At 44.6% G+C, this 22,005-nt stretch overlaps 1 protein-coding gene across 1 annotated transcript; it reads right to left on the reverse strand.

Moving 5' to 3' along the window:
- Positions 1-1,048: 1,048 nt before the first annotated feature.
- Positions 1,049-21,495, reverse strand: Nipal1 (NIPA like domain containing 1). The gene is made up of 6 exons (XM_038341988.1): positions 21,393-21,495; positions 11,827-12,093; positions 9,395-9,451; positions 6,222-6,312; positions 3,272-3,432; positions 1,049-2,348 (listed from the first exon to the last, which is right to left on the reverse strand). Exons 1-6 carry the CDS (start codon positions 21,436-21,438, stop codon positions 1,720-1,722), a joined length of 1,251 nt encoding a protein of 416 aa, XP_038197916.1. The 5' UTR covers positions 21,439-21,495; the 3' UTR covers positions 1,049-1,719.
- Positions 21,496-22,005: the final 510 nt, after the last annotated feature.

Here is a 22,005-nt window from a genome sequence, read left to right on the forward strand (position 1 = left end):
TCTCTAAGAAAGACAGTTTTGTTGGAATGGTTTTATACTGTCATTGAGAGTAGACAATGATGAGGTCCCCTTCACTTGATGTCTATGGTGAATAATGCTGCCAAAATTGAGGAAAGACAGGGATTCATGAGATCTTGTGCTTGGAGGTCCTCTTCGTTCTAGGGAGAAGACTGTGAGGCTTAGAATGTGGGTTCAGTGAGAATCAGCTTTAGTGAAGTGCCTGTTCTTTACTGGGCATGATATAGGAGGCTTTCCACGTACGTGAATTAGTAGTCTCCGTTTTTAGAAATAAGCGTTAATTCACTCCATTGTAGCTAAATCTAAAGAGTTTTATGAATATTGTTTGCTCTGGGCTAAAAGTAGAATCATCAATCATTGACCTAACAGTGAAATTATAAATGACAAAAAGCTGTTTTCTTTACATAAGTATTGATATTGACCAATAAATCATAAGCAGTCCATGTGCTGACAAGGTATAGACATTCAAATGTGGAGTACGGGGCAAGCAGTTCCAATGACACAGAGTGGATATAGGGACCCAGCAGCTTCCTCTGCCTTAAGCATCATCTTCTTACTTGAGAAAGGTTCAGTTTTGGTGTTTGATTTACAATAAAGTTTTAATTTCCAGAGAGTTTTTTTCACCAATATTTCATTGTTTCTCCTCATATGACAACTCATTAAATCTCTCAGTCTTTCTCCTGGGCATATATGTCAACACAAGTTCATTTTCCAACCCAGGACACATTGATTCATGTGTTCCAGGAACGTTTGACCCATGCACAGTATACCAAGGGCAAAACTTGACAGCTAAGATGTCAGGTAACAAGAGACATTTAATAAACATCTAAAAGTTAAGATCACTAGAATGGAGAACTGCCACAACCCAAGAAAAGATGTCAAGAGAGATGACTGATGTCCTCACCAAGAAGATGCCCCAGAGGACCCAGCAGAGTTCTCACAGCTAAAAAAGAAAACCAGTAAAGAATTATACAAGTTTCAAACACACTACCCCTTCAGAAGAAAATTTCCTACAAACTGTGTTCACAGCTTATATACCTGATACACAAAGGGAGGCAGTGATGGATAGATAGTAAACATGCATTTGACTTGAGGTATCAACTCATGGGATGCCCATGGCTTATCAGCTTCCACAAGCAGACAGTGCAGTTAACACTCAGCAGTAACCCCCCGCCAGAGATTCTAAGAGCAGGGATCTAGAGTGAGTCAGAGAAATCCAATGCAAAACAGTAAGGAGCAAAAGATACTTTGTAGTATGTCTGGGGTCTTAACACTTTGTTTTCAGAAATTTCTCTCTCCTACACACTTACTAATGAGCTGAATTGGAAAGTGTGGCCAAGATGAATTTAATAGGAAAAATGCATCCATAATGCAAAACAACAGTAGACTGTGTTCATTCTGAAAATTCAGAAACTGTTCATAATTTCCTTACTAAGGGTGAAAGAGGGAATTATCCAGAGACAAATATAAGTCTTTGACTACTTTTGTGCGCAGGGACTATTTCAGTGGTTGTGAAAACATAATAGACATGAACCTTCTAGAAGAAGATCGAACTCGATTTTCCAGTTTGATGGTGAGAAGAAAGTCTTTCTCTTTCCTTGGCCTCCCATCTAGAGTGTTTGTACAGTGTTAAATATGCAAACATACAAACAGACCTTCCACAGGTAAGTGTTGTTTCTCTCCAGGTTTCTAGGTTGAAGTTCAAAGTTTATGGAGATTTCGGTCATCAGTCCTGCTAAACAGAGTGACGTCATCATCGTACCCCGAGGCTGCAGAATCTGCATTCTCTAATAAAACATAACTGTTCTGACGGCCATTTGGAGAAAGGACTTCCATCTTAGCAGTAGATGTGAGCTCACTCCAGGTGATGTCTGTGTTCTTAAAAGCATGTAGAAGGAAGATGCCATTGATGATGGTGAAGAATCCACTCAGGGTCCCAATGACATCTCTGGCTTTCATGCCATACCACTCCTGGAACAAGATGGCAGAACACGTCACCACCATGGATGTGAAGAACACGTAATAAATGGGAGTCACCAGAGATGTGTTGAAAGTGTCCAGGGCTTTGTTGAGATAGTTAATCTGTGTCGTCACAGAGAGGATAAGCACAGCCAACAGGATGAAGACTAGCGGGTTCTTGTAAACAGGCTTCCACTCTAAAAGCTCCTTGGCAGCGATTCCCAAGCCCTTGGCAGAAGAAACTGAGAAGGCTCCGATCAAAGAGCAGATCGCGATATAGACCAAGATATTAGTCTGTCCTTTCTTCGGTGCCACAAGCACAATCAGCACCAAGGAGATCACAGAGACGATCAGAGCAAAGGAAACGAACCCTGTTAGGAGGAGAAAGAGTCGTACTCAGGAGATGCTAACAGGACCAAACCCTCTCGAGGTACCACGCGTCATCAATTTAAGAGCACAGGATTTCTAACAAGTGAGAGTAAACAAATGTCATTTGGCTCCTTAGTGATTCATAGAGCAACTCACAAACATATCATCTGAATCCCCACAGTATCACTGCAAGACTGGCCAGGTGTAGCATTTTATATCTTTACTTAAGAAAGAAGGGGCATGAATTTGGGATCATTAGAAATTCTTTGCTGTCAGGCAGTGGCTCACGTCTTTAATCCCAGCACTCAGGAGGCAGAGGCAGGAGGATCTCTGTGAGTTCGAGGCCAGTCTGGTCTACAGAGCGAGGTCCAGGAAGGCTCCAAACCTACAGAGAAACCCTGTCTCGAAAAACCAAAATAAAAAATAAACAACATCAAAAAACACAACAACAAAACCAAACTAATTGTTACCTTCTTAAATAAGTTATAATGAATAAATCTCACTGTGGCTTACAACCCGCGGCAGGTTTGTTGGGCATCTTCAGTGTCAACACAAGTTTCCTTTGGTGATGGACATGGTGGAGCATAGGTAATGTCAGTACTCAGGAGACTGACAAAGAGGACTGTACATTCAAAACTATCCTTGAAGATATAGATAGATAGAGATAGAGATAGAGGTGATATAGATATAGAGATAGAGATAGAAATATATAGGTATAGATATATAGGTATAGATATATAGGTATAGATATAGATGATATAGATATAGATCGAGGGCCTATCACAATCAAACCAAACCAAGCCAGGCCAAAAGCAAGCATGCAGACATCATTTGAAGGAAAATGATGAAAAGAAAGTGACGTCAGTGGGTTTTATTTCTTCCTTTTTGTTTGGTTTTGCTTTGTTGTGAAGGCTGAATCACTGACCTGGATCCCTCAGTTTTATTTCCATCTCGTGCAAAGAAGTGACTTCTTCCTCTTGGGGGGCATGGATAACCATCACAGTTGACCCCAATATGCTCAATATACAGCCTATTTTTCCATGAATGTTCAAGTGCTCGTTTAAAAAGTAGGAAGACAATATGGCGCTGTTGAGAGAGAGAAACAAAATCACCACCGTTCAATTGCCGTTTGATTCCACCGCAGTTTAGAGGTCATGCTACGGTGCGTGTTCACTGCACCCCACGGAGCTGACTATGCTCTGGGACGCTGAAAGGCCTTAAATGGATAGCTCAGAAATGATGGTTAAGGATCCCTATTCTCCTGCTTTTACAGCTCAGGAGATGCCATAGGCATGGAATGCTCCTGTTTTCTCCCCATTGCCACAGAGTTTAATTAGCTTCCAACCATCCCTTGTAAAGTAACTGCAGTGGAAAGTATTTTATAGCTCTCTGGCAACAGAGAACACCCTTATCTGCAGTGCTTAGCTCCTGAAATGCTTCCATAGCAGGTGTTTTGCAGGTGGCTTGTCTGCATGGACGAGAACTCTTAGGGAGGGAACCTGAGCTTAAATAGAAGATTCACCTGTACGTCATGAAGACTTGACAGACTGACCGGAGGGAAATTTTACACAATATATGTGATACGCTCATGTTTCGACTGCAGTCTGCCACATGAGGTCAGGTAAGGAACTTTTCACGCAGGCATCCTACGCAAGCTCAGAATATTTCCAATTTAGGATGACTTTGGGTTTGAGTTTTGAATTAGGGATGGTCAAGCTGTACCCTGATGTTTCAAAGATACACACCCTAGGCTGAGGAGATGGGCCGTTCAGTAGTGTCGGCGGTACAAGAATCAGTACCTGAGTTTTACAACTGGGACCCTTGTGAAACACAAACAAACAAACAAACCATTGTGGTTGTACATAGTTTAAAAACCCCCCAGTGCTGGGGAGGTAGAGACAAAAGGATTGGGGGCTTGCTGGTCAGTTGACCTATTAGTCAAGCTCCAGATAAGCGACCTTGTCTCAACATAAAAAGGTGCACAGTGCCTGAGGAATGACCCTTGAGGCTGTCCTTTGGCCCTCATTACACACACACACACACACACACACACACACACACACGCACACACGCACATGTGCGGGGGTGGGGGCATAGAAAGATAGATACCTAGCTAGCAGGTACCTGTTCAGAGTTGATACATAACTAACACATACCTGTACAACCATACAGATTGTCAAACAGTGAAACACTTTCTCACATCCACTCCTGCCTGGGTATTTCTGACTATCCAATGCTCTCAACGCCTGGCTTGCCATGATTTGCTTCCTAAGTGCTCTAGGTTGGCGCTACCATAGATACCAGAGTAGGACACTCTGCTGCCACACCAAGCAGTGCTCTGAGGCTTCTGCCCATCAGCCTCCTTTCTTACCATTCTCAATAAATGGTGCCATTTGACCCCTAGACTGTGAGCATTTAGGAATAAGGTGCTTTCTCAAAGTTGTCCCCTCGTGGTCACTTGTGGGACTGCAGTCCCAGCGAAAACTCAAGTCTTCAGACAGCTAACACATTAGTTTATTTAATTCTCTCAATTCTATGAAGACACAAAGGAGAAGTATATAGGCCCAGCCAGAAGTTTTCTACTAGATACTGATAACTTACAGATTCTAAAGAGACAAAGACAACAAAATGGGAGTCAAGGCACACAAAGAGTTCACAGGTCATCAAACAAGTCGGTCGGAAGCTCAATGCAGATCAACTCAGAAAAGTCAGGCCCCGTGTGCTGGTTGGTTTTGTTAACTTGGCACAAACTAGAGTCACCTGGGCAGAGGGAGCCTCAATTATGGAGTTGCCTCCATCAGACTGGTCTGCGGGCATTTCTTGATTAATGATTGACGTGGGAGGGCCCAGCCCTCTAGGAGTGTTGCAACCCTGGACAGGTGTTCCCGAGTTGTATAAGAGAACACGCTGATGGAGCCCGTAGGGAACCAGCCAGCGAGCAAGCACTGTCTCTGCATGGTTCCTGCTCCATCTCATACCCTAAGCTCCAGCCCCGGCCTCCCTCAGTGACAGACTAGAGAGGAACTGACCCTGTCCTCCCCCAGCTCATTTTGGTGACACAGTTTATCACAGAAACAAAAATCCAACTAGGACCGCCATGTACTGTAAGACAGGAAATCCTGCCACGGGGCACCCAGCACAGGTACCCGGCAGGCAGGGGTGGGGTTTTAGTGAGAGCTGAAGTGTAGCTTAGACATGATGGATGCCTTTGAAGCCCTCTGATAACCGCTGTTCTTAGTCACTATGGCAACAGGAAAAAGTCAAAGGAGTTTCACAGTTTACTCAGATGAGAGGTATAAACCACACCAAAAACCTCTGGCTAGGCTTCACTCTGTCAGCACACACACACACACACACAATTTATAATCACCTTGATAGTAGTAAGCCAAGCCAAGCTCTCCTGTCAGGTTTTTCTCTCTCTCTTTTCTTTTTGTTTTTATTTTGCTTGTTAACAACTTGCCAATGTATGTCTTATGTCTCTTGCTGTCTTTTTGTAGATTTCTCAAAAAATTTTTTTTTCAGAGGCAAGATTAGTTTTTTTTTTCTTTCTTGGGGATCAAACTCAAGGCCGTTTGCATGTAAGCAATTCTTAGCCCAAGAAATAATATTTTATGCCTATATTATAAATGGCTTCTCTCTACACTCTCAGGAGTTCCAGACATTATTTGAGGCTGTCTGTGCTTTAAGAGCTCAGATAGCATTGTGTGTGCGTGCGTGCGTGTGTGCGTGTGTGTGTGTGCGCGCGTGTGTGCATGTGTGTGTGTGTGCGCATGTGTGTGTGTGTGTGCATTTCTTAGCAGAATGCTTCTCATGGTTTAAGTGCCCTACTAACAGCGAACTAGCCACAGAAGCCAAGTTCTCTGTTGTTCACCTACCTTACGAGAACACTCAGAGCCCCCAAGGGGGTGATCAAGGTGGCAGGTGCAAAGGCATAAGCCGCAAAGTTCGCTGCCTCTCCAGCTCCCACTGGAAAGCAAGCAGAAGTATGAGTGGGCGGGATAATATCTTCATCAGAAGAGATAAACAAACGACTCATGATAGCAGCAGACTCTGTCTCAAAGATGCTAAGCCCTACAAAAGCAAAGGTTTAAACTTCTTGCAGCCTGTGGGAAAGGATCACTATTATAGGATGTAGAGCTACTGTAATCGCCAGCAGACAACAACGTAACAACGCTGAGGGATGGATGCACATTTTACATGCTTTTCAGTTGAGACCAGCTACTTGTATGTTGAAAACATATTTGGTCAGTCGAATGGAGTCAGTAGAGGGAGCTTTGGAGTAAGTTGAGAATGAGCAGATTTGCAATTTAGCCACAGCAGTAACATCAGACATCTTATAAAATGAGAAGGGCTTATAGGGATCTGGTATCTGGGTGGCAGATACCGAGGAACCCCCACCACAGGTCCATGGCAGGAATCTCTGAATTGGAGATGACCTATAAGAAAGCGATGATGTCTCAGAAACTCAAGAAGATCCAACTGGCTAATGTAATGTCATCTGAGAAACCTGAGATCCGCACCAGGTAGTGTGTTGCAAATAACGTCCAGAGTGAAGGGAATTCCCCCAAGAGCTGGCTTTTGTGTGGAAGCCAGTTTATTCTCAGAGACCACAGTGGGACACTTTCCCAGAATTTGCAGTATTTCACGCTGTCCAGCTGTGCCAAGCAAACATATATGGAGAGAGAAAATAGCAGTGTATACTCTTTTCTCTGTCTGCTTTGCTACCATACCCAACCTACAGGAATACCCAGCATTAGAACATCATTAAAAAGAATCTAAATTGTCGTAGAAATTACTTTAACTATGTTTACACATCTTTAGATGTGTTACATTTGTTTATGCTGTGGAATATTACTTAAACTGTGTAAGGGAGTGTTACATTCGTTTATGCTGCATTTGTTTAATGATGCAAGGATGTATGTTTAATTATGTAAAGATGAGTCTCATTTGTTTCACCTTGCCTGCCTAAGGCACCTGATTGGTCTAATAAAGAGCAGAACCACCAATAGCTAGGCAGAGAGGGACAGGTGAGGCGGACAGGCAGTGAGACTAAATGGGAGGAGCTATCTGGGCTGGAAAAAAAGAGGACCAGGAGAAGAGGAGAAAAGAGAAGGAGAGAGAGAGGAGTCACCAGGTGCCAGCCACTCAGCCAGCCATAGAGTAAAAAGGAAAGAAAGACTTATAGAATAAAGAAAAGCAAAAATCCCTGAGGCAAAAGGCAGATAAAGAGAAGCAGGTTAATTTAAGTTAAAAGAGCTAGCCAGAAATGAGACTAAGCTAGGCTGAGTATTCAAAACTAAGTCTCCTTGTCATGATTTGGGAGCTGGTTGGTGTTCCCAAAGAAAAAGCCTGGTACACTAAATTTACAGAGCAATTAGAAGACCACTCTCATTAAAAGAGCCAAGGCAGCCTTTTCAGACTACTCAGCTTCCTTTGAAGCCCTTATGTTGTTTATAGTTCCTATTTTATAGATGTCCTTCCAGGCAAAGCTTAATCTCATATGCTAATAACGAGATAGCCCCTCTAATGCATGTTCTCATCCATTCCATCACAAGCTGTTTTGCTTGGTATACATGATATTGTAAATGTAGCCATACGATTTTCTCCTTAGATTTTCATTTTAAGATCTAGTTTTGTTTCATGCCTGTGAGTGTTGGCAGGCATGTATATATGTACATTTTGTGGGTGCCTAATGCCCATGGAGGTTAGAAGAGATGTTCAGAAACCCTGGAACTGAAATTGAAGATGGCTGTGAGCCACCACAGTGCTGGGAACTGAACCCAGGTCCTCTGCATGTGTATCAAGTGATCTTGACCAGTGAGGCATATCTCCAGTCCCTATGTTTTTGTTTGAAAATGGGAGGGAAGGATGAGGAGATACATGTAAAACACACACAGAGAGTTAGAGGATCACTTAGATAAGACCAAATGGAACCTTCCCAGGGCAGAGCAGTCAACTTTTATTCAGCTAACGGATATGAACACTCCTGAAAAATGGAAAGAGCACTACAAAATTTAATTTTTTTAATTATCCCTTTTAGCTTCCATCCTTGTTAGTCAAAAGGTGCTCAAGCTGTTTCTTTTGAAAAAATTAAAAAATGCTTTCTTTATTTTGTATGTATGAGGGGTTTGCTCAGATGTATGTCTGTCCACCTGGGGCCTGTGGGGGTCAAGTGTCAGATCCCCTGGAACCGGAGTTACAGCTGTGGGCTGACACATGGGAGCTGGGACTCAAACCTGGGTCCTCTGCATGAGCATGGGTGATCTTTACTGTTGAGCCATCTCTCCAGCCCCCAAGTTCTTTCTTAGAACAGGGTTTCTTAAATGTTGAAATAAGTCACTTGGCCATGGAAAATAGGGACACTTTTGAGTGAAAAAATAAATTAATAAATAAGCCACCAAGTTGAGTTAAGAACTCAGAAAAAAGAGCTGGAGCGATGGCTCAGAGGTTAAGAGTACTGGCTGCTCTTCCAGAGGCCCCACCAGAGGACCTAGGTTCAATTCCTGCACCCATGTGGATGCTCACAGTTACCTGTAACCCCAGTTCTGCAGATCCGATGCCCTCTTCTGGCCCTGTCATGGATAAGGTGCACAGACAGCCATGCAGGCAAAGCACTCATACACTTAACATATAAATATTAACAAAAAAAGAGCTCAGAAGATACAGGAGGGAAGATATTTCTTAATTCTCATAGGAAATAGGAGAAGTTTGTAATAAAATATAATATTGGGTCTCCCCATGGGAGGCCTCACCCTCTCTGAGGAGTAGGTGGGGGGAAGATAAGGGAAGCGGGAGGAGGGGAAAAGGGGGGACTGGGATTGGTATGTAAAATAAAAAAAATGTTTTAAAAAATAAAATAAACATTATACTGGAAACACTAATTTCTTCCTTAGCATTCTTTAGCCAGAGCAGGAGGTGTGAAAACAACCAATATAATACCCAGTTAAATAGAAGGCATGTATGACATCACCAGTCACTTCCAGACAGTTCCATCCTCTGCAGGAGGGAAGGGTAACTGAGTCTGAGAACTCCTGGCTTTAATACTTACTCGATAGCAGTCCTGCCCACCACACCCATTCCTTGAGGTAAGAATGTCCACCTTGCCCTGGAAAAAAACAGAAAACAAAAATCAGGTCTTCACCTCAGGAGATAAGGGCAGAACTGCCCCCGAGGAGAGGTGTTAGGGACGCTGCAGAAGGCAAGGCTCCTCCTGATTACCTCAGCAGCTGTCCACTCTGAGGACACCTGCTCAGTCCTTTCCAAGGTCTTTTCGGGTTTTCTGTTACCTTTGACTCCCTAGAAATTTCCTTTGACTTGTGGGGAATTTTACTTAATCACCAGGTTCAATAACGATATCAGTCGGCAATATAGGCATGGGTGCTATAAATTCTGAATTTCTTTGTTTCAGCCATGGTTAACATTAAAACCCAAACCATAACTTGCAAGAGACACTGGTCCTAGAGGGAAGAAGATATTGGATACAGGAGCTTTTGAGACTGTGTACGAGTCGGCTAAAGAACAACAAGCATTGGACTGGTGGGCTCTGCTTCTCCTTCACCTGGAGACACGGAAGGCCCAAAGGTTTTTCTGAAGCTGCCTGGACTCACCCCACCATGACCACAACGGCTGACCTGAGTCACTGCTAACAAGTTAGAAAGGGGAATTTTCTCAGCTCTAACACTTCCTGACTTTGGCCTCGATGATTTGTTCAACTAAGAGGATCTATAAGCAATAAAGATTATCTTGCAAAAATCATTCCTACTTGTTTAGTATTTTCTCCTCATGGAATTTACTAATGACTAGACAGGAACCACCTCATCACACTGGAGCTTTGCATCTCCTCTCTGTGCTTTTGACTTAAATGACTGACCTATTCCGTCAGGTGCGGTGGTTTGAAAGAAAACGGCCCCCAAAGGGAGTGGCACTGTTAAAATGTGGTTTGTTGAAATGAGTGTGACCTTCCTGGAGGAAGTGTGTCACTGTGGGAGCGGGCTTTGAGGTCTCTTTAGTTCAAGCTTTCTTCAGTGTGACTGTCCACTGACTTCCTTTGCCTGTAAGACCTTAACACTCTCAGCTTCAGCACCACATCTGCTTGCTGCTGTGTTCCCCATCCCAATGATAATGAACCTCTGAAACTGTAAGCCAGCCACCCCAATTAAATGCTTTCTTTATAAGAGTTGCCATGGTCATGGTGTCTCTTCACAGCAATAAAAAGCTAACTAAGACATTAGGGTATGCATTTTCTTATTGTCTGCAATTGTTCTTTATATATTAGGAATTTTATAACACCGTGTCATATATTCATAGCCTCCTACATCATCTGATCATTTAGTTTCAAGTAAGTTATTTCCAAATAGGATGTCTGTGTGTGACCTATTTTATCCACCTATTCAGAGAAGCTCGCAAATTACATAGAACAGTGTTCTGCCTGGTGGTGGTGGTGCACACCTTTAATCCCAGCACTTGGGAGGCAGAAGCAGGTGGATCTCAGTGAGTTTGAGGCCAGCCTGGTCTTTCAAGCAAGTTCCAGGACAGCCAAGACTGTTACACAGAGAAACCCTGTCTTGAAAATAATACCCAAAAAAGGTAGAATATAGTCTTCCTTTATACAGAATAGATTCATACTTAATAAGACTTTTTTGGGAGTTAAAAATTATTTCAAGTTCATAGAACCTGGAGTGTATTTTGCAGAATGGCAAACTCTCACATTTTCCCCTCTACTTTTTCCAAAGTTGTCTCAATATTTTTAGTTGAATAATTCATTATTATTCATGGGTCTGAAAAACTACTTTTAAAAAGTATGTATTAGTGGCTACATGTAATCTGTTCTACTTGGACATCTTCAACAATCCCTTACTATTTGTTTTAATTCCAGCACCAAATTGTTTTAAGACCAAAATATAGAATTTTTTTTTTGATGGACCAAAGTTCCTCTCTCACTACCCCTTCAGAAACTTGTTTACGTAACTTATAATCATTTATTTTTCCATATTGACCCAGGAAAAATATCTAAGTTTCTTGTGCTATTATAGTTCATAAAAATGAATATGAATGTGTGGCTAATGCAATCAAACAGGCTACTTGGCATCTGAAATATCGCTATAAATAAATAGTAGTATAACTGTATCACTATTGATTGATTCCACAAATATTTGGTGGGTGGTAAACACTGTTGAGTGCATGATTTAGGAGTCTACTATCAATAAACAAGTAAACCTGATGACTGAAATAAACAATACATCCAATATCTTAGAGGCAATGAAGGGAACTGTGTGGTTCAATGACAGACATTGAGGGAGGGTGGTGAAGGAGGCCAGTCTAGGGAGGTGGACCATGGCAGAATTCAGAGCCATCAGTCAGCTAGACAAAGGGCAGGGGGAAGAGAGTTTTAGGAAAAGGGAAAAGCTCCTGGGGTAGACAGGAACGTGCTCTATTTCAGGAACTCGAGTGAAGCCTTTGCCTGTTGAACACGTTTCTTACCTGCTCTAGTAATGCCCTTGCTGGCGAGTTGCAAGAGACCCTTCTTCTTGAGTATGAAACTTGAGCCGATAAAAATGCTGGAGCTGATGGCCAGTGCCAAGCCGGCATACAGACTGTATTTGTTTTCTATGTTTGCTGAAACGCTGACATTGGTTAGCGTGAAGTTCAGGTCCGCGTAGAGGGCAGGATAAGGCAGCAGCTGTGACACATTTGTGATCTCACAGGAAGCCTGGGAAGAGTTCGGACAGACCAAAGACAGCACGTAACCTGGTAAAAGAGAGAGGAAGAGATGTTAAAAATGCAAGGGAGCTGAGTAAAGGCTTATTCCTTTCCACAAAAGAGTGGATGGAAGCAGGGAACTCCCTAAGAGGTGGTCCACAGGTCAAAGACAGTTTTTCCTCCTCCTCTTCCTCCTCCTCCTCCTCCTCCTCTTCCTCCTCCTCTTCTTCTCCCTTTTTTCTTTCGAGACAAGGTTTCTCTGTTTAGTCCTGGCCGTCCTGGAACTCACTCTCTAGACCAGGCTGGCCTCCACCCCAGAGATCCACCTGCTTCTGCCTGCCTAGTGCTGGGATTAAAGGTAATGCGCTATCACTGCTCAGCCCTATACACACTTTCAATTTAGCTTGCACACATTCTTAAAGTGATTTAAAAATGAGAGATTTCCCATGGAAGTCCAGGATCCTCTGTCAATTGGGAGCACGTGGGTCTTGGTTCCAGTAAGGAAGCAGCCTCTTGGAAATGTGAGTGCTTGCGTAGACGTGACTTATGCGCCACAGTTCACCACAGCCCAGCCCACCCCATCCACTGCACGCCTTCTCATGATCAGGCTGGCTCTCAGAAAGAAGGGCTTATGTACAGGGGTGTAAAGAAGGTTATGGCAATGCCACTGGCTTATAAACTACCCTATTATAGGAAATTTAGCTGACCCATTTGTGGGCTAGGAACTGTGCATTCCAGAAAATACATTAAACTTTAATTTTGCATGCCGCTTTGCCCAAAGAAAATCATTTTTCAGTTTAACTAATTGACTTGCTCCTGAATAAACAGAATATTGTGGCAAAAAATGAATTAAACATCAATAGGTTTTATAAAGAATAAGACCCAAGTAAGAATGTAAACCCACTGGACCAGACCCATCATGCATCGGAATTTTTAGGCTAAACCCTAAAATATGAAACAGAAATATTTTATACAACATAAGAAACTTCTAATAGTTTTTCACTCAAACATGTTCTGAATCAAAACTTTTAAATATTTTAAGGAAAATTACATTATTTAAGGGATTTCTAGGAAAAAATTACACTGAGAAATGTTCTAGAACATTGCTCTAAAAGAACAACTGCAAATGTTTCCAGTAGCCAGGACTCCCTGCTCTTCCAGTGGGCATCTCATCAAACCCAAGACGTGAGCCAGTGTGGAGGCACTCTCGTGTAATTCAGGCACTTGGGAGTTCAGCTCACAATTTTGAGGCCAGCCTGGATTACAAGAGGAGATAGCAAACAAAAACAAACAAAAAACAAAACCAAACAAACAAAAGCAGTCAACCAAAGGAACAACCAACAACAAACAAATAAAAAGAGAGCCCAGGAGTGTTTTTGCTAGTTCTGATTCCATTCATTCCTGAGAAAACATTGAACTTAACTTCCCAGTGCATTCCTGTCCTTCACAGGCAGCTAACATAACCATTCCAGAACTTCATCTACGAAATCGGGGTGGGCGGACCTCATTCCAGAAACACAATATGCCTTCTAAGCAGCTGATGGAGCAAAAACATTTCCTCCTCTTTAGGGGGTGTGGGGACAGTGGCGCCAAGGGAATGAAATAATCTCAGTTGTATTTTCCAACTTCTCTGCATAAGGGGCAGAGGTGAGGCCTGGGGGTTTGTGACAGGAGAAATAATAAAAGTCTTGCCTGGTTACTGACCTTAGAACTTCAATCACTTTATGCTTTGGGAGTGTGTTCAGGGAGGGAAGCCCGCAGAGGCTGGGACTGAAGGAGGAGCAAGAATGAGGGTGTGGTGGTACCCAGCGCACAGGGATGAAATGGGTGGGGCATTCTGTGTGGGTAGAGACCCTGGGGGACTTTAGAAGTTTCAAAGCTATCTCTAATCAGAGTGGGCGTCTCAAGATCCCAGGAAGCCAAGTTGAATTCAAGGAGTTGAATCTAGACTTTATCCAACACTGAAAGTCTACAATAGTCATTTAAAAATTGTAATAGACACTGTCAGTCACTTTGAAAGTGACACCAGACAGCTTGCTCAATCGCTCAACTTCTTTGATGTTATTTCTTAAAATATTAAGTGAAAAATAGGAGATATGTGTCATTTGTAAATTAATAATGCTTGAACTATGTCAATGAACCAACCACACAACTTAAGAGATAAAATATTACTCCTTATAGGTGGCATCTACCCTGGGACTCTCTTTAAACATTTCTCTCCTTAAAATGGTGACTTCCTTGCTATAGTGCCAAAGATCTGTAACTGCAAAGGGTGCAGCTAAGCAACCCGAGTCAACCTTTTTATTTCAGAAAAATCATAAACGTAACAGATTAGTTAAGTCAGTAAAATCTTAATGTTCACACAAAGATGAAATGCTTTCATCTCTCAAAACTTTATATGCCTATAGAGAATCATTTAACTGTCCAGTTTATGGCAGGCTATCTGACGTCTAGGAAGTGTGTGGTTGGGTAGAGCTGCATTTCAACTTGAGAACCAAAGCAATGCATCCCCAGGTCGCAGAAAGCATCGTCTCACCTCTAGTGTCCTGTGTTGATTAGCCAGCCTCCCAGTGTCGGCTGATGGCTCTTCCTCTGATGTAGTTTGGATGGTAAATGTCCGGGAAAAGCCTCATGCCCAGGGCAGTACTATTGGGAGATAGTGACACCGCCAAGAGGTGGGCCCTAGTGGGCAGGGGGTCTTTGAATCATTGGAGGTGTGCCCTATTTTGGCACGCCTTTCAGGTCCCCCCACCCCAGCCCCATGATGAGGTGGGCCGTTTAGGCCTGATACAGGCTCCACTGTGACCGGCTGCCTTACTACAGCTCCAAAGCAATGCAATTAAATGTCCCAGACTGGAACTTCCAAAATTATGAGCCCAAATGTATTATTCCTCTTTATAAACTGATTCTCTCGGTTGACTATTTCTGCACTGATACTGAAGGGTCACCAGAAGTGATATGAATCCAAGCTTCAGCTTGCTCATAAAATCTCTCACTATCTCTTCCTCCCTCAGAGGTCTCATACAGTCCAGGCTGGCTTTGAACTTGCTACGTTAGCAAGAGTGATTTTGGACTTCTGCTTCTCCTATACCCAAATGGTGGGATTACAGGCATGCACCGTCACACCTAGTTCATGTGGAGTTTGAGATCAAGCCCAGGGTTGCGTGTATACCTGATAAATACTCCACCATATGAGCAACATCCTTAGCCTGAGTTGACTCTTGCACATCTGGAATTCTCAAAGCTGCTGCTGGCCTTTCAGCCTGAGTCCCACTCAGGAAGAAAACACAGAAAGACCTGAGAACCAGTCTCAGGCAAATACACGGCCTGAGGCAGGAACCCAGTCTAGCCCACCCTCACAGACATATTGGCAGGAATAGAGTACAGCTACCCATCTCTTTGGCGTAGAAAATCTGAAGGAAGTCTTTCTGCCCACCACATTCACTCTGCAGACTCGAGCCACTGTCGGCCAGGTTGCACCTCCCTTCCTCGATCTCACGGACTGGAGCGTCGTTTTCCATCCCGATTGCCTCAATTGCTCCCAAGCCTTGACTTTAAAACCTCATATGCTCTGGAGCTTACTGGCCTCTGACCCTGTACTGCATCATTTCCCCCCTCACTCGTTCCTCAAACAGCACAAGTTATACTTCCATTTGTCCGGACTTTTGGCTGCCCCAAATCGTTTAGAAGATTGGGGTATAGTTGTGAATGTAAAAAAATTCTCACTCTCTTGTTTCCTAACGGGGAAGGATAGAGAAAGGAACTGTGCAATATGCTTAAATGTCAAGGAAAGCAGTGAAGGTGCATACATGTGTGTATTCTGGAAACAGGATAAGGCAGGAGACTTCTCTGCTATCTAAAAAAGCCAAAACTGGAGACAGAAGGGTGTCTGGGGGTAAGAGGACTGTGCAGTCAGCAGGGTGACAGGGGGGAGATGCAACAAGATGTGGTCTCAGGGCAGTTGGGGCAAGATCCGGTGAACTGAGCTGGTGGCAAAGAAGGCCGCACCCTGTCGATCTTCTGTCTTCTTTCCAGAACTCTACACAAACTCTCATTTTCGTTCAGAAAGTGCAAGCGCCCTGCCCTGTAGTCTACAGACTTGTGCTCCGCTTCCTCTGTTGACCCTCACTATATCCAACTCCTCTGGAGTTGTCTTAGGCTAGTTCCTCCTCGCCTTACAGCTTTTGTAGAGGCTACTATTCAGCCCATTACAGAGAGCTGGAACACATAGCCCCTGCTTCTTGGCACTGAAATGCCTCCTCCTAGGTTTGTGGGCACAGCTCAGTGTCAGAACGCTAGCTCAGTATACCCCCCCACACAACACACTTCCTTAGACAGCCATTCTCTGCAGTTCCAATCAAAGAAACTTTCAATTCCCTCTCAGCAAAGCCCCCTAGTTAACACCCCCAATCAATCACCCTTCTCGCAGCCTACATTGTTATAACATTTGCATATCCACACAGTTATGGATTTGCTCAACCAAGCAACTGTTGAGCCCACACCACCCAAGACGCCGGGCTAGCTATGTATTTGTTCACGGGTAGTCAGTTTCACTGTGAACTGGTGAGGTAGGTCAACGGGACAGGCCAACCAGCTGTGGCTCCCACAGAGCCGACGATTTTAACCAAAGTGCAAGCAAACCAGAATAAATGGGGAAGGCAGAACAGGAAGGAGAAACCATTTAGACTAATTTGGAACAGAATGGGGGTTAGAAATAAATTAGAACAAATTTGGAGCAGAATGAGAAATAACTGCACAGATTTGGGCATCACTTCACAGCAGACAGATGTACGTGTGAATTCTCATGCAGCTGAGTAAGATGCCCACTATTTCAATTAACAAAACAGAACTGAGAGACGAGGGAGCAGCTCAGAAGCACACGCTTGTCTGGCATGGGGAGGCCTGGGGTTTAACCCCCAAGCACTTCAAAAACAAAGAAAGTGTAACGAAAAACAAAGCAGCAGAAGCAGCAACACAAAATGCTTCAAAATGGAGGTGAGAAGCTGCCACAGGTGTGAAGCCTCTGTCTTCACGACCTGAGTGGCCTGCGGAAGCCTCGGTCTTCTCGACCTGAGTGGCCTGCGGAAGGGAAGGGCGGTGTCACAGGAATGCTGGCCCGGAGATTTCCATAATGAGCTGCTACGATCCCGTACTCCACCACCAGTAAGAAAGGTCACCCAACTGCTAAGAGTTGAATCCTCTTAGGGGCCGCGGGACCACAGGGGCGGGGAGACACCCAGGTGCGGTAGTACGCGCCTTTAATCTCAGGGCTCAGGGGCAGAGGCAGGTGAATCTCTAAATTCAAGGCCAGCCTGATCCACATCGTGTGTAGTGAGACCCCGCCTCAGAAACACCAAGAATGAATAAATGAGCACACAATTCGCAATGAAAAGCAGGAAAGGAGCACAAGGGGCATCCCAGTAACCTTGCACACATATTGAGCATTTTAAAAGCAATCATTTATAGTTCATACTAAATATTAGGCTCAATAACGGACATCATTGTTTTCTGAACAACTTTTAGTGGAGAGTTTTATTTTGTTTTTAAGTAGTGCTTAATTTTGCCATTTACAAAATCTTTATGACTTAGAAAAAACCCTTGTCTTAGTTTTCTTATTAAGATACGGAGAAAATTTCTTTCTGAGCATTTGATAAGCAGTTATACTTTATACAAAAAAAATCAAATTGTCTTAATAAGATCTGATCATATGATGGATTTTGAGAAACTCCTGTCACGTGTATTATTTTTTTGAAAGAGTGACGTATTGAAATTCTAAAATCACATCAGGTCTCAGGGGCCATGGAGTGGGTAGGGCACTGTGTGTTAGTTCCAGCTGGAATAACCAAGCAGCGACTATGTTGACCTCTAAACAGGAATTATTTCCCACATCTCTGGAGACTGGAGGTCTGAAGTCAGCCTGCCTCATGGTTGGGCCCTTGGTGACAGCCTGCTCTTCCCTATAGGGGAAGATTTCAGGCTCTATAGGCCCAAAATCCCAGACACTACAAAACGCCAAGCTTTAGAGCACTAATAAATAGGACATTAGTGGAAAATTCCACACCAGGAAACTCAGTTTTATCTAAAAACTTATTTAAAAATATTGTATAAAATTACCTTCAGAAAACATGTATAATTTTTATATGAAATGTGTGTGAATTTATTACTCAGACTTGGGTCCCATGCCCAAGATATCTCATTATGGTTACGTAAATATTTTTCCAATCCCAAACATCTGAAATACTTCTGATCCTAAACATTTAAATGAGGAACACTCAGGCTATAATCTCCTGCATGAAGGCCTCGGCCCTTATGACCAGTTATCTCCCACAGGCCCCATTCCTCAATCCTGCCACATTGGAATAAGGGCTGAAACGTGAATCCAGGAAGGTCCCACTGCTCAATGTACTGCATGCACTTTCAAGCGAAATATAGGCCCAAATAATCCCATGCTTAGTTTGGACACTCACTCTGAAGCCGTATTAATTTCTCCAGTTCATATCTGTAAGATGGAGAACAGAACTACGGAATTTAGTTATGCACGAGAGCGAACGAATATACGTTTTCTATGAATGTTTCAATATTTCAAGATTACACAGTTATCCATCAATATGGAAATAGACGAGGAAGGCATGGCCAGTTCTCAAAGAGTCAATTCCTCAGTTGCCAATTCTTAAATTTTTTTAAAGTTATTTTTATCTCAGGGATATATGTGTTTTGCTTGCATGTCTGTCTGTGCACTACATTCATGCATGGTGGCTGCAGAGGTCAGAAGAGGGGGTTAGATTCCCTGGAACTGGAGTTGCAGCTGAGTGTGAATTGCCTTGGAGATGCTGCAGCCAAACTTGTGGCCTCTGAAAGAGCCCTCAATAGGCCTGACCACTGAGCTATCTCACTAGCTCCTGGTCCCCTCTTCTTGAAACCAAAGATATTCAGGCCAGGGAGACAGGAAGCATCAACTCTAAACACCATCACAGAACTTTTCCTCTTTTGTCTAGCTCACTCCATGAAAGAAAACTTTGAAAACCCCAGATTCCTCTCTGTCTGAAGTTTGTGTTTCCAACCCCAAGTCAGTTAAGAGCGCCTCTGAGATGAGAAGTTATAAATGTCCTTCTGGTTGACAAGTGTTCCCTCTAGGCCATCATAAGGTCACCTCCACAGTCCCTGACAGAGGATGCTTCTGCAGTTGGGGTGTCCCAGGTGATGGCTGTAGTTTTCACATTCTGTTTTCATGAGACCACATGTCCACTGTTAATAAAGCCCTACTGGCTGTTCAACTTGATCTGAGTTCTGTTAGGACACCTGCAAACAGTACTGAAAAAATACTTTCTTTTCGAGATAACTTGGGGTTATAAGGTCTTTTGAAGTATTAAGTCATGGTTTAAAAAATTGAAACCAAAGTAAGTTTTTCTTTGTGGGCATCTAATGGAACTACTTTATATTCAGACTCCATGATTGGAGCCTCATTTGGTCTCAGCTAGACAAACACTTTCTCTAACGGATCTGGGCCACCCAGTCTGAAGACCCCACACACACACCCCACCACCCCTACCATCACCCCCAAGTGCCAGCTGTCAGGGCCTTATCTCTTAGATTTTGCCACCATCCTAGGGCCATTATCAGGTCATTTGCTTCTTGGTAACTACCTGTCACTAGGGTAGGAAACTGCTTAAGCCTTCTAGAGTCAGAGCCAGACTGGTGACAAATTTTCTTAGGACCTAGGCCCAGTGCTTGGCTCACAGAACTCTTGGTCATCACCTCAGAGGAATCAGCGAGAAGCAGACTCTGTCTAAGTCCCCATCAGGCACTGCCCTGTGGGTTTCCTGTGTTATTACACCAGCACCTACTGTGACTGCCAACAACGCGATTTCTTGCCACTTTAGAGATAAAGAAAAAGGACTCAGGTTGAAGCTTAGTCTCTGCCTCCTACTGAAAACAGGGATGAACCTCTCCCGACTTCCCCAGCAACTTCCTGCACAATTAATCACAGGGGTGAAACAGAGCCCCAATATTTCGTGTTACTAAATGCACGAGTAAAGCAGGAAAAATATCCAGAGGTCAAATGGATGGGTGCAATCAACTTACAGATCCCTGAACAAACAAGGGCAGGGTGCATTAGAGCCGAAATGACTTAGTGGCTTCAGAATTATTTAGAAAGGGATTAACTCCAACATGGCTGTCTAGGAAGTAACTCTAGATACAGCTGCCTTAGAGACCACCAATGTCAATTTGAGGAGAGTTTGTGAATTGTAGCGACATTTTCTTTTACATATCCCTCCCATTTCTTACTAGCTGTGTTTTGATGCCTTCCTCCCTCTCTTCCTCCCTTCTCTCTCCTCTTCCTTTTCTTTCTGTTCCTCTAGTAAGCTATACACCGGAGAAGCCAAGAGGAAACGACACGAAAGATGTTGCCACAAACTTCTGAAAGGTGAGGTTTTTACTTGACAGCTCTCCGCCCTCTTTCTTTTTGAGTCGCTGGCAAGTAGATTAGAAATGGCCTTTGCCCGGACGCTGTAAAAAATGATCACTTCATTTGCAATGCACACTTCCCAAGACTGCCCTACTCCTTTCCCTGCTTCCGTCCCAGTTCACTCTCGCATTCTGTGTTGAGACCGAAGGAAGCCAGTGGATGGCCTGAACATCTGGCAGAGGGCAAGGACCAGGGATTTTACAGGGCAAGGTGAGGGCCGTAAATCCCAGCGTGGTCCGCTGGAAGAATTTACAAAAGGGCACGCCCAGTTCCCTGTTTGAGTAGTTTCCCTACTCAAGGGACTGCTCCGCAAGTCATATTCTTAGCTCGGTGGGAGAAGTTTCATTCCGAAGGCAGAGCAGCCACGCCTAGCGCCCTCCCGGCTGTACTGAGCGACGTCTCAGGGGGACCCAGGCGCAGCCACGAAGGGCGGAGCGTGGGAGGCCCGCGGGTTCCCCGGCACGCCCTCTGCCCAGCAGGTGGCGTGGATCACGGACTCTGGAATTGAGGCTGAGTCAGAGGAAACTTCCTCCTCGATCCAACTGGGATTTTGCCCTTAGCATCCCGAATTTCCCCGCCACACATTCATTACTACGTAATGGCACGGGCCCGCCCCGAGACCAAGTGGGCGTCGGGTCTCTCCTGCTCCCATTTGGGCTTTCCCACGGAGCCTGGATTGTGGTGGGCACAGCTCAGCACTTACTGTCCGGTTGGTGGGACAGCCGACTGAACGGCGGGGACACTGAATGACTAGGGAACCGTGTTAAGAATCCGCACATTTCCTCCGGTCTGGTTGTATTTATCTCAGACCCCGCATCTGGGCTCCCAGCTACCTAAGTGCAGGTATCCCCACTCCCCCGCCACCGGGGCTGACGCTCACCTTCTCGGCAGGGCTCTCCGGGCGGCAGCCTCAGCTGACCCCCCATGGCCTGGGGACCGGGCTTCCTCGGCGCCGGCGTAGTTTCTCACACACCTGTGCCCCGGGACCCAAGACTAAGCGTCCGAGTCCGCGGAGAGTGTGCGATGTCTCCTCCCCCGTGGCAGCCTCAGCCAATGAGAGTGGCGGGGTGTGGCAGCGGAGCGAGCCGCGCCCCCTGGTCGGGTGGTGGAGGAGCATTCTCCGCCCATCGACAGCCGCCGAGGTTCCTCCGGTGTCCTACGTGTCTCTAGGGTGGACCAGGGGTTCCGCGGGTGAGCTGTCCAGAAACACCTGTTACAGAAGTTGATGAGGTCACAGCGTGGATGCTGCCGAAGTCACTCGGGGAGTTTACTGGAGTATAGAGTCTGTGCTGAGGCCCCCTTCTGGCTGTCCGGGAGCCGAAGATGTGCAGGCTGGTGTCTGTGGGTCCTGCTCATGCTGGGAGTCTTCCATCACTGACTTTTGTGGCACAGGGCTGGAGTCTGCCACAGGGCCCTGTCTGCGGGACTTCTGCGCTGAGTGCATGCGAAAGTTTATTTTGGAAATTTTTGAGCAGGCTTGGGGCTTCTGGTTC

Source organism: Arvicola amphibius, chromosome 1 (assembly GCF_903992535.2).
Source record: "Arvicola amphibius chromosome 1, mArvAmp1.2, whole genome shotgun sequence".
Lineage (NCBI taxonomy): Eukaryota > Metazoa > Chordata > Mammalia > Rodentia > Cricetidae > Arvicola > Arvicola amphibius.